This window comes from Ruditapes philippinarum, unplaced genomic scaffold (assembly GCF_026571515.1).
Source record: "Ruditapes philippinarum isolate M1 unplaced genomic scaffold, ASM2657151v2 ctg1843_1_1_1_1, whole genome shotgun sequence".
Taxonomy (NCBI): Eukaryota; Metazoa; Mollusca; class Bivalvia; order Venerida; family Veneridae; genus Ruditapes; species Ruditapes philippinarum.
This window is the reverse complement of record NW_026865464.1, coordinates 251,719-265,805: the sequence shown is the minus strand read 5'-3', so window position 1 is coordinate 265,805 and position 14,087 is coordinate 251,719. Positions and strand designations below refer to the sequence as shown.

Sequence of the window (14,087 nt, the reverse complement as noted above, 5' to 3'; positions counted from 1 at the left end):
TGAATCGGAAAACTCTGGCTTTATCGCCGGCGAGGCGCATGTAGAACTGTCAAAATTGAAATTTTGTAGGTGGAATTTTAAGTAAAATGGAAGACAGCTGTGTCCATCACGTAGAATTTTGTGTCAGGGATGGGGAAACTTTACAAAGAACATTTTTACAACAGTACAAATTTTCTCTAGCTGCCACTCGTGTGACAAAACTTTTAAAACAGTGGGTTTTAAAATCAGGAACAGCAACTTGTTTGATTACGCAACAAATTTCGTCAGAAAATAACCAATCTCAAGATCAGTATTTCGTGGAATCGGAAAAGAATTTTGATTGCAAAGAAAGGCAACAGACGAGAAAACTCGATACAGTATTTAATGTTGCTTTAAAAGTTAAAAATGTAGCCAGTTCTGTTGAAAGACTCTCAAGGTCAGGAGTGAAAGTGTTGCGTCCAGTTGAGAAATACAGTGACAAGTTTGGTGAAATCAGTATAGCAGTGGTAAAAAGTTGTATAGGAAATGTAGTACACACTTTAATTCAAGATGACGAATATAGTGGTATATTCTTGCCAGGATTTAATCCAGTAGATAGTGTACATAACAATGTTTCTAGTGAGGAAACCCTAGCCCCGACCCTAGTGACACATTTTGATCATGTGACCTTTGCTTGTAATTGTGGTGATACAAATCATATTCTAGAATGGTATTCAAAATGCTTTGGAATGAGAAGGTTTATGATTAACAGGTATAAAATATATTTGATCTTAATCCATAATCTTTATTCAGTTATATCTATTTCCGTTTGTTACTAAATGTAGCACTAGCAATCAGTCTTTTTGCTTGCACCAGGTATAGGTTAGAGTGCATATTGGGTGTTCTTCGTAAATAAGAAAGCTAAAAAGGAGCGGAGCTTGCGAAGCGACTGTAGCTTTCTTATTTACGAAGAACATCCAATATGCACTCTAACCGGCTTAGTGCTCCGCCCACTTGCGTTTTATAATATAAAACCTCCAGTTTATATAAAATCTGTTCTATTAAGATTTGTAACCTGAAAATTTGAAAAATCCTCGTCGGTGATTGGCTTAAAAAAATTGGCGAGCACTAAAATTAGTTAGACCTACAATAGTTCTTTTAAGTTTGAATACAACTCTCATGACTTGCTGACCTCCTATTTCAAGTGTCACAAGAAGTCATTCATGAAATTTGTCAAAAAAGTGTAAGGCTAAGTGCTGATATACTGATATTATGTGTAAATATTAAATATGAAATGAGGCAAAGCCTATGAAGTGGGAAGTCGGTTAAAAAAATGGTTAACTTTTCCGTTTGAAGGTGTCATTGACTCATTCATGCACCGCTTCCGTTTTCACTTAGAACACTTGAAGATTATTATTAATTTCGAATTTAATTTAATTATTTCTATTTCAGTGATGAGGACAGTGAAAATGGGTTTGTTATAGACACTGAAGACATAGGTGTAAGGTTAAAGGCTTTTGAGTATTGGAAATGTGCAGAGACAGGCTTGTCGCTAGGTAGTCATCCGGAAAGTATTAAATTTGTGATAGCAGAAGCTTTGCCAAACCAAGGTAAACACAACTTATGTATACTGCTGAAAGTATCATTTTTACTAAGGTGGGGATCAAACAACAATTTTGGTAAAATTCCTGGTCCTAATTTTTAACACATAAAATACTAACAAATTCAGTGATATAAGTGTTTCACTTTTGATTGATTAAATAATACTCTTATATAACAGTGCATAAATGGTATGGCATGAAACAGTTTCAATGTATTCAAAATTTTCTAAATGTCAAATAATCTAATCATGAAGCTGCATTGAAACTTTCAAGACATTACTTTCCTTAGATCAGAAAAAAGTTTAGTCCAACTAATTTTACTATGCATTGAGGTATTGTGTTATTTTGTGTATGGGCAATATCTGCCTTCTATGAGATTCTGACCTAGAACAAAAATATCTGAGAATCTAGCTTTGGCAATCCCCATATCAAAATATTTTGACTAAGGAAAGTTGGGATTGGTTTTATAAACTTTAATGTCATAATTATTCCTCTGACTATGCTAATATGTTTATTTATGTTAATTAACTTAATTTGACATGAACATAACCTACATTTTTTTCCCATATTTAAATTCTAGAACAAGAAAGGAAGCAACTTTATCTAAATGTACAATTTTTTTTTTTAGATTAACTATTAACATTATTTTACCACACAGTCACTTTATCACACTTCCTTCAGAAAATCTTTTTTATTGATAAGATACTTTGGATTGATTTTCTTTAAAGGTCCCAATCAAGTTGACACATTTTTACATGACCATGATGGTGCTGGGATACAGCATGTAGGACTACATACAGAAGATATAGTCAAGACAGTATCTTGTCTCAGTGAGAACGGGGTCCAGTTTGCTGAACCCCCCTATACATATTATACAGAGGTAAATATAGGGAGCTATTTTTTTTTTGGTGGGGGGAGGTGAAATTGACATTAAATGATATAAAGATCACCTGTTATTGATGGAATGTATGTGAGTGACATCTTGATAAAAAATAAATCATACTTGTATTGAAAGATTGAGTTATGCAAATATCTATAAATAGGGGTAGAGACTAAGACTAAAAATATTTTATATTTTGATGGGGAAACATTTTATTCTGTTTTCTTATATTATAATTTAAGTGTGTTAACCCTTAACATCATACATGTGAACTTTTTTCAATGATCAAGTGGGAGATTTTTCTTCAAAAAGAGGGAGATTTTAGAATTTGCAATAAACAAAGAAGGAAGTTCTGACATCAAAAAATAGGGAGATTTCTTTAATTTGTGAAAATACCCCTTATTTTAAGAAAAATCTTTGAAAATATGGCTGAAGAAAGTGTGAGTCTCCCGCCTAAAGTGGGAGAGTTCACATGCATGCTTAACATGCTAAATAAATGGAATTGATCATGTTTTAGTAACTTTCATCCTTGTTGGGACAGATTTCAAAATTTTTATTGACTGAATAGCTAACAGGGTGCATTGATCTTAACTATGCTGGCCTCTCAGTAAAATTTGTCGCCACCAGCAGGCTAAGTGTTAAATAACAGAAGCTCTCTACTAATGTGTCATGTGACTATAAAAATTTATACACTAACTTTGTTATTTTCTGATTTATATTGCATACTATATGATAACGTGAATTCAAACTGAATTTTTTCAAACTAGGTAAGACCTTAACTCAGTTATGCAATATTTTGTATGTTACAGGTAGGGAAATATGAAGAGATCTGTGATATAGGTCAGGACGTTGACATTTTACGTAAGAACGGAATACTTGTTGACGCTGAAGCTGATCCAGGGGAGACAACTGATGGTTCACAAAGTCCAAATTTAAGGTATCACAATTTTTGATATTTTATGAATACACTTCCTTTTAGGACACAGTGAAAAACGAATCATGATATCAGATGACATAGATTTTGACCTTGTGACATTTAGTACAGAATCTTAATAAGCAGTTGATCTAGATTTTGACTTAGTGACCCAGATTTTGAATAATTTCACAGAAATGATCTGGTGGTTAACATCTATGTATGAACGTGGTTAGATTTAATTTAATTTAATTTGATATCAAACATGGCCGCTAGGGATTGTGTATACATTATTAATGGAAAACTTTGGATAACTTCTAAGAAATAACTCACTTTATATTTATTTTTTTATTTTGATTTGACTTCATATAAAAGAGTCTATAGCAGCCATCTTCAAATTTAGTTCAAATTATTTTGATTTGTTAAAAGATAAATAAACAACATTTAAACACTCCTCTCAATCCCCCCCCCCCCCCCCAAAAAAACAAAAAAAACAAACGAAAAACAACAACAACAAAAATAACCCCAAGAAAGAAAATATGGCCTCTCAAGTAGGGGCATGATCTTATCATATACCATCTTTATATACATATAGGAGCAAACTAAAATACTGAAAACCTCCTAAAAACAACATGTATGTTTGTATACATAGAAAATGACAATCAACTTTGTTAACTTTGTTGGTTAGATTTTGAGTAGAAATGAATCATAAGTGACTAACAAGAAAATTGAATGTGGTTGTATTTCCCAGTATATAATCAGATGAGTGATATATAACCAGCTTGGCCTTCTTGTTTGAAAATTATTGTGTATTTTCCTATGTAACACCTTTGTATGATGAATGATGTAGATATTTTTAGTATCATTATAACTCAATTCAATTAAAGTATAAAAGTATTGACTTTTAGAATAAACCCGTATACTTTGTGGTCCGGAAAAAAATGCTGTAGTAATTGATGATTTATCAATATTTTGATGTATGAATTTATTCACCATTTACCTGTATATATTCTGTTACATTTATTTTGGATAAAGTTGTTGAAACAACTTTCTGTATCAATTATTTAATAAGATTGCTGTTAGAAAAATTATGATAGTGTCAAATTTTATGACACACATCACCGACTTGGTAATACATAATTATAGCTATGTTACACAATGAGTATTATATCAGTTAAAAAGATTTTTGACTGGTTATATGACCCTATATAAGTAGTTGTTTATATAGAATCATTACCATTAGGTTATGGTTATATTTAAAAATGTATTTCTATTGCAAATAACCCTTGATATACTCGTATATGGCCATATAACCTGTTAAGAATCTTTATAACAAATTTATTATACTACAAACTTCCTTCATATCTATATAACAAATTTATTAAACTGCAAACTTCCTTCATATCTTTATAACAAATTTATTATACTGCAATCTTCCTTCATATCTATATAACAAATTTATTATACTGCAAACTTCCTTCATATCTTTATAACAAATTTATTATACTGCAAACTTCCTTCATATCTATATAACAAATTTATTATACTGCAAACTTCCTTCATATCTATATAACAAATGTATTAAACTGCAAACCTCCTTCATATCTATATAACAAATTTATTAAACTGCAAACTTCCTTCATATCTATATAACAAATTTATTATACTGCAAACTTCCTTCATATCTATATAACAAATGTATTAAACTGCAAACCTCCTTCATATATATCAACAGACAGACCAGTCACTTTACTCTGTTGAAGTTCATCTTAATAATCATGGAGCTGCAGTTTTTGCTAAACAAATCAAGGCCACAATAAGACAAGTACTTGACATCAACCCAAGGAAAACACCAGGAAATTTTCGTCAGGCCACTCGTCCATACAGATCACTGCAGTACCAACCACACAAGAGACAAACCAGGCCTTGGGGCTTTCCACACTTCAATCATCCAACTGGGGCGTGGAGCTTACCCCCATGGATGTACACTTATCCACCACTTCAAAGATAGAAAACAGTCACTGTGACTTCCTACTTGAACAGCAGACAAATTTGACAACAATCCATCCTGAAAGTGAAAAATTTTCAAATGCCAATTTTAATGTAGATAGTGTAAATATTGAAAATCATTGCAAAAATAATGAAAATACAATAGATAACAATGCTATAGAGCAAACCATACCATTAAGCTCTAATGAAACTAACTATCTATCAAAGCAAGGAATTAAGTTTCTCCATCTTAACATTCATTATCTTTATCCAAAACTTGAAGAATTCAAAATTTTGCTACATCTTCATTCTTATTTGGATATTATTGGGCTATGTGAGACATTTTTGAACAGTTACTTCTCAGACAGTGAATTTGAGCTTAAAGGTTACCAAATGTTTCGCAAGGACAGGAAAACAAATGGTGGTGGACTTATTTTATATGTAAATGAAATCTTTTCCTGTGTTCCTCTGAATGATCTACAACATGAGGACATTGAATCTATCTGGCTTGAAATAAAAAACAATCAACAAAAACCATTTATTTTTGGCTATATTTATAGGCCACCATCATCACCTGCAAACTGGAATTCATGTTTAGAACAAATTTTAGATAAACTATATATTGAAAACAAAGAAATCATATTGACCGGAGATTTTAACTTTAATTATGATCCATTAACTATGTCTACTAATAACACTTCTTGGAATAACATTACTAACAGTTTCAATTTGAGGCAGCTAGTTGAAAAACCCACCAGAGTAACTCAAACATCAAATACAATTATAGATCATCTATATACTAATTTCCCTAGCAATATCTCTGAAATCAATGTACCTGATTTATCAATCAGTGATCATTTTCCAATCTGCTTCACACGCAAAATCTCAACAACTGCTATCAAAGACCCTTTACATCAAATTATTCAATACCGAAATATGAAACAATTTGATGAAAAACATTTTCTTGAATCTCTTGAACAGCAGCCTTGGTCAGTGTTAGAAATATATGATGACCCAAATGATGCTTTGGATTATTTTAACTCTTTATTCAATCAAGTATTAAATGCTCATGCTCCTCTTAAAAAGAAACGTGTAAAACATACGCATCTTCCAGACTGGTACAATCCTGATATTCTTCATGCCTCTAAACAAAGAGATAAAGCTAAGAAATTAAATAACAATGAAGAATATAAATATTGGAGAAATAAAGTTAAAAATCTAATCTCAAATTCCAAAAAAAATTACTATTCAGAAACTATAAATAACAATAAACACAATGCAAAAAGAAATGTGGAAAAATCTCAAACAATTATCAGGAAAATCTACAAATCACCAAACAAATTATATTCAAGATGAAGAAGGAAATCAAATCAAAGACCCATTAAGAACAGCCGAAGTATTTAATGACTATTTCATTGATATCTTTAAATCTGCACCTGGATATTGCTCAACTTTATCACATGAAGATGAAATAAAATTGCATGAGTATATTGAAATGCATTCAAAGGATAAATGCCCTTTCAACATACCTGAAGTTACAAGTCAATTCATATACAAAGAACTACAAGATCTTGATATCAGAAAGTCAACAGGTCTAGATGGTATAGGAGCCAAATTTCTTAAAATAAGTTCTAAAATTATATCCAAGCCTTTAGAAAAAATATTCAATCTCAGTCTATCAAGTGGCTTATTTCCTTTCGCCTTTAAGCAGGCAAAAGTTACTCCTATACATAAAAAGGGCAACAAAAATGAAAAAGGTAATTACAGGCCTATATCAATACTACCAGTTCTATCAAAAGTTCTAGAAAGACATGTTAGCAATCATCTTAAGTTATTTCTTGAAACTAACTCTCTTTTTCAGCCAAATCAGTCTGGCTTTCGCACAAATTATTCATGCGAAACTGCTCTTACTTCAATTATTGACAGCTGGATCAGAGCAATAAATGAAGAAAAACTTATAGGGACTATATTTCTTGATCTAACAAAAGCATTTGATTTGATCAATCATAACCTATTATTGAAAAAACTACAACTGTATAACATAAATGAAAATTCAATTTCATGGTTTAGGTCATACCTAAGTGATCGCTCACAACAAGTATGTGTGTCTGGAAAATATTCTGAAGCTCAGCATATAAAATCTGGTGTGCCTCAAGGTTCAGTTTTAGGCTCTCTCCTTTTTATTATTTATATCAATGACTTACCTTTGCATTTATCACATTCTACATTAGACATGTTTGCTGATGACACTACAATTACCTCATTTGGACAAAGTATCAATTCAATTTGTACAAAACTTCAGTCTGACCTTAATTCCATACAACGGTGGTGCAACAGGAATTCAATGATTCCAAATGCTAATAAAACTAAAGCTATGTATATTTCACCTTCAAATAATATCTACAATACTATCAGTAATTCTAGTGATTTCCAGATCACTCTCCAAGATGAAAGCTTACAGTTCTCAGAAACCGAAAAACTTTTAGATGTCCACATGTTAATTATACACTGAACTGGAAAACACAAGTCGAAATGACACTGAATAAATGCAATTCATTTCTATACCTGCTTTTGAGAATAAAACAATTCTAAATGTCCATGTACGGAATTTTTTCTTTAATGCATACATTCTTCCCCACTTAGACTATTGTTGCACTATTTGGGGAAATTGCAGTAAGAAACTCTTAAATGACCTGCATAAATTTCAAAAACAGGCAGCACGAATAATATTGGAAAAAGATTTTGATGCACCCACTGATGATTTATTTTCTGAATTAAACTGGATGAAATTTTCTGAAAGAGTAAACTATAAAAAAAGCTATTTTAGTGTACAAGTCCCTTAACAATCTTCTCCCTATATGCAAAATCTTTTTACTTACACAGAAAATACACAATTAAGGCCATATCAACAAAAAAAACTTCAAATCCCAAAACCTAGACTTGAGTTCTGCAGAAAATCTTTATCATATTCAGGGTCAAAACTTTGGAATTCTCTTCCCTTAGATATCAGAAATTCCACAAATTTACAGTCGTTCAAAAATAATTATCTTAAATGGTGGTTCTCTGGTGGGAATAAAACACATCAATTTGTATTATAAAATGATAAATGTATATCTGAATTGCAATGTTTATATTCTTATATAATGTTTTTTCCCTAGATTTTCGTTTTATTTGTTTCTTAACTACAATGTATTTGTAATTTTGTTGTTGTTTTATCATACCTTTTGTTTGTAAATGTTTATATTATGTACATTGTATATTTGATAGAGGCTCATAGGGAAGACTGGGCATGCCCAACTATGTTGCCTCTTTAAATAAAGTCTTTATTATTATTATTATTATTATCTATATAACAAATTTATTAAACTGCAATCTTCCTTCATATCTTTATAACAAATTTATTAAACTGCAATCTTCCTTCATATCTATATAACAAATTTATTAAACTGCAATCTTCCTTCATATCTTTATAACAAATTTATTAAACTGCAAACTTCCTTCATATCTATATAACAAATTTATTAAACTGCAATCTTCCTTCATATCTATATAACAAATTTATTAAACTGCAATCTTCCTTCATATCTATATAACAAATTTATTAAACTGCAAACTTCCTTCATATCTATATAACAAATTTATTAAACTGCAATCTTCCTTCATATCTATATAACAAATTTATTAAACTGCAAACTTCCTTCATGGTTCCTTCATATCTATATAACAAATTTATTCAACTGCAATCTTCCTTCATATCTATATAACAAATTTATTAAACTGCAATCTTCCTTCATATCTTTATAACAAATTTATTAAACTGCAATCTTCCTTCATATCTATATAACAAATTTATTAAACTGCAATCTTCCTTCATATCTATATAACAAATTTATTAAACTGCAAACTTCCTTCATGGTTCCTTCATATCTATAATGACTATATAACAAATTTATTATACTGCAAACTTCCTTCATTAGAAAAAAAGAAATTACATGTAATCTATAAATCATTTGTGTATATATATATTATAAACATCACTATTATCCAATGAAAAACAACATTACAAGCATGCAGTATTACATTGTATAATCTTATGGTCAACATTAAGGAGTACCGAGATCTGGCCACATTATGTACACAGTTTGTGTGGGTCTTTGTTAAAGCAGTTCACATTCAGCACATCTGTCATATTTGATCCTGGCCAAGCAAAATGTACTCTTTCCTTTGAAAAAGTCCAAGGTCTAGATAAATCAATAATTTATTTATATTTTTTTTTATTATATACTTATAAATGAAATATTGAGAAATATTGATGAAATAAAATGCGTATTTTCATTTTCCGTATTTTCACTGTAAAAATTTATTTTTCACTGCAGTGAAACATATTTTCCGTATTTTCACTGGTGTCTTGCCGGACTTCTTTCTTTTAAATTCTGCCAGTACACAAAATTTAAGGGAAAGTCTTTCAAATTTTATCGCAAAAAAGTGAAAAATGTATATAATAAACAGAAAATTCAAGTTTTTTCTATAATTACATGATTTATTTTCATCTTGTGGCATGAAAATTACCATATTTCACTCGTGGCTACCGCCACTCATGAAATATTTATTTTCATACCACTCGATGAAAATAAATCATGTATTTATAGAAAAACTTGAATATCCTCTATATATTTGATAAATATATGAATATGATAACTTATAAATATCTTAAAGATTTATTAATCAATTGGATAGCCAATGATTACGAGAATTAATATGCATGATTTTAAATAATGATTTTAATCTTCTTTCAGATATTTAATGCAGAAATTTACCAAGCCTCTTTTTGATCGCAACACATTCTTCCTAGAAATTATCCAGCGTGTAGGAGCTCGAGGCTTCGGCTCGGGGAACATCACCGCATTGTGGCGATCGGTACAAGCTTATTTAAACAACCAAGAAAAGTCTGACGCTAGCTGATAGCTATATGTTATTCTAGCTTCATTAATGAACATTTGCTTTATTATAACACTTTATGAGGGCTCTATGCAAAACTATTTAAAATAGTTTTGATGTTCTGCGTTACCTTATGGGAACATTTCTCTCAGCTCAATACAGTTTTAGAGAACATATGTCAGTAAAGTATACAACATAAATTGAATGATATTTTATCATATCTAGTTTGAAACTTGAATATTTACATGACATCAGTCATCAAAACCACTGCCATCTTTTTTGAAAAAAATGTGGACTTTTATATACATTGTACCTGTTTGAGCTTGTATAAAACTATACACAGTTAAAAATACACATGACTTTAGATACATCAGTCACACACAAAACTACTGCCATCTATTAAAATGGTGTAATTTGATATACCTCATGTGTTAGAGTATGTATGAAAGTCAAACACTGATTTTGTGTAACATACATTTCCATGTTGACACTATACACTGCTCATCATTCATACCTTTTATTCTGTGTTGGTTTTTCTTATTCCATTTTTGTTAAGCCTGTTAGACAGTAGTGGTAACATAATTTAACAGATCACTTTTCCATCGTCTGTCAGTCTGTGCATACATTTTGGTACTTAAGTGGCTACAGAACCTGTACTTTTTTTAAATGTCATTCATTCCGTAAGCTCTTAACATGGCTATATTTTCTCTTATGTGTCTAAAAGAACAATAGGAAAAACAATAGAGTAGCCATCTAAGTATACAAATCTTAGTATGTCCGTTTGTCTGTCACAAAACTTGTCACGACCACTCCTCAAAAACTACTGGTGTCTTGTTGTACACATTTTGGCATTTTACAGTTGAATGGTTTTTGTCTGAGTTATAGCCCTCTAATGATATTTGTGCGAGTTGTATCTTTAAAACTGGTTGAAGGAAACTGAAACATATTGGCAGACATGTTAATCATAATGAGACATTGTGCAGAGCACAGGTTTGACCTTCCTTAGGTCAAGGTCACACTTAGTGAAGTTAGTGATGTATGAATTTTTTTTTCATCCAAGTGAAGGAAATTAAACTTTTTTTGCAGAAATCAAATATTTAACTGGGGGTCAATTAGTTTTGCCCCCCTTCAAAGAACTGGGGGTATATTGCTTTGTATTTGTCTGTCTGTCCGTAGGCCAAACGGTTTCCGATCAATAACTAAAGAACCCTTCAGCCTAGGTACTTCCAACTTGTAATGAGGATTGTTCATGATCAGTAGATGACCCCTATTGATTTTGGAGCCAAAAGTCGGCACATTGACCTTGTAGGTAAAAACGGTTTCCAATCAATTAAATGACAACCCAGGGGCTGTTTGCCCTCAAACTTCGTAGGTGCATTGGTCTTGACAAGTAGATGACGGCTAATGATTTTGGGGTCAAAAGTAAGGTCATATTGACCTTGTAGGTAAAAACGGTTTCCGATCAATAACTTTGACAACTCATGGGCATTTTGCCCTCAGACTTCGTAGGTGCATTGGTCTTGGCAAGTAGATGTCCCCTAATGAATTATGGGTCAATGTCATGTTGACATTGAAATAAAAAACGGTTTAAGATCAATAACTTAACCACCCATGGGCGATTGGCCCTCAAACTGCATGGTAGCAATTGACTTGGCTAGTGTATTAACCCTATTGATTTTGGGGTCAAAGATCAAGGTCATTTTGACCTTGTAGGTATCCGATCAATAACATCAGAACCGATGGGCCCTTGGTCCTCAAATTGCATAGGTGCATTTGTCTTACCCAATAGGTGACTCCTTTTGATTTTGGGGTCAAAGGTTAAGGTCACGTTGATCTTGTATGTCAGAACTGTTTCCTATCAATTACTGGACAGCCCATGGACCCTTGACCTTCAAACTTCACAGATGCATTGTTTTTGGCTCAATGGGTTTTTAGGGTCAAGGGGTCAGAGGTCAAGACCATATTGACCTTATAGGTAAAAATGCTTTCTGATCAATATCTCAACGACTCACGGGCCCTTTACTTTCAAACTTCACAGGTGCAATAGTCTTTGCCAGTAAATAACCCCTATTTATTTAAAGGTTAAAGTCACATTCACCCTTACGTAAAAACGGTTTCCGACCAAATAACAATTCAAGTTGCCTTGGTCGATTGTTTTATAAAACTAATAATGTTTATGGTGTACACATTTCAAGGTCTAATGTAATTTAAGAAATTGGCTGCCATTAAGGAGACCTACATGATTCAGAAAATATATGCATTTATTATTTGGTAAGGTTTGTGATAACTTTTTTTTATAAAATTGCTGCACACAACCTTTACGGTCACAATTACCTAGCAGCAGATAACCCTTTTTGTTTTTTTGGTCATTAAGTCAAAAGTCAAGACACAATAATCTGACCACATGAATAATTGGCGGCTGATAGGGGACATACATGTTTTACAAATATATCTTTTTAATTAAGAATTTTTATAATTAACATCTTGATTTTTTGACTCCCTTAACTATGAAAGCCAATGACTTAGATATTTGTCTGGTAGCATTAATTTGTAGTTCTCTACAAAAGTTATATGAACTTTGACCCTGAGGTCAAAATTAGCCCGGTGCTATGGCTCACATGCGTAGACTGACGAATAATTCTTTTTTTGTGTTAAAAAAACAATGCCAGAGCCTATATCTTTGGCATGTAGCATTGCCTCGTAGATCTCTGTAAAAGTTTTATAAATCATGCACCTAGGATTAAAGAAGAACGATAAGTGAGCACATTTGTCGCCTCATGATAGCCATAATCTAGTAAATATCATTCAACCTGAAAACCTGTGTGATATGCACAAGAAGTTGAGCTATCGATCGATCCTGTAAAGTTTCATTGAAATTGCATTGGTATAAGAGGAGTAGTCCAGAAAACTTTTAAAATAATAAATGGGCCATAACTGCGACAAATTCAATGCACCATAAAAAGTCGACGATATGCACAACTAGACTCGGTGTAAAATTTGGTAAAATTGCACCACTAGTTTTGAGAAGTAGTCTGAATCTGACAACACGTAACTCTGCTAAAAAATCATTCAATGTGCTTGAAATAGTACAAGGAAGGGCACCGGAGGTCTTTCTCCACAGGAAGTCGCTGTAAGACCTCTAGAGTGTCAGAGTGTTGGTATAACTTAAATATTTAAGTTATTAACTTAAGGTAAAACCTAACTGAAATATTTGTAAAAAAATGACATTATACCGATGTCTTTATCATTGACTAAAAATAATGATGTTTATTTTGTTACGTTTAAAATCACATAAAAACAACTGACATTCATTATAGTGATAAGACCAAAAATCAATAAGTTTAACTCTTGACTCTTACATTAAAATCCACGATAAAAAATAACTAAAGATTTGAAGAAGAAGAAAAAAATACATGAGATAATGTATTTGTTTGAACAAAGATTAAAATTAATCAGAGAGAATATCCCCCACTCTCGTTAGATTCGTGTCAGGAATTAGTAAAATAAATGTTTAATCTTATCACTAAGCTTAAAGGCAGACATGTCAGTCTGTCATGTTAACATAAAGCTTACCAAATCAACATACGACTTTATTTACAGTCAATATGTGATACTGTTAAACTTGAGCATTGACATTCTGTGTGTAACTATACAGTATAATCAGTATTAAAGATCATGAAGTGAGGAGTGTTTCATGAAAAACGCTCCTAGGCACAATTTTATTCCAGTCCAAATTTTTGTCTTATGTTTAAGACTTACGATTCTTTATAAAACGTAAACCTGCTAAGGACAAAAATCATCCTGTTTT

The 14,087-nt window shown here is 31.7% G+C and overlaps 1 protein-coding gene across 1 annotated transcript; it reads left to right on the top strand.

Annotated features, from left to right (window-relative positions):
• Positions 1-10,797, top strand: LOC132729136 (4-hydroxyphenylpyruvate dioxygenase-like protein). Its single transcript, XM_060714875.1, has 5 exons — positions 1-730; positions 1,411-1,568; positions 2,288-2,439; positions 3,249-3,376; positions 10,138-10,797. The coding sequence occupies exons 1-5, from the start codon at positions 87-89 to the stop codon at positions 10,301-10,303; spliced, it is 1,248 nt and encodes a 415-aa protein (XP_060570858.1). The 5' UTR covers positions 1-86; the 3' UTR covers positions 10,304-10,797.
• The last annotated feature ends 3,290 nt before the right edge of the window (positions 10,798-14,087 follow it).

Bases quoted from the DNA above. Each gene is read 5' to 3' on its own strand.
- LOC132729136 (XM_060714875.1), top strand. From the start codon at position 87: ATGGAAGACAGCTGTGTCCATCACGTAGAATTTTGTGTCAGGGATGGG. The intron at 731-1,410 runs GTATAAAATATA...TTTCTATTTCAG, and splicing joins AGAAGGTTTATGATTAACAG to TGATGAGGACAGTGAAAATG. The intron at 3,377-10,137 runs GTATCACAATTT...ATCTTCTTTCAG, and splicing joins TCACAAAGTCCAAATTTAAG to ATATTTAATGCAGAAATTTA.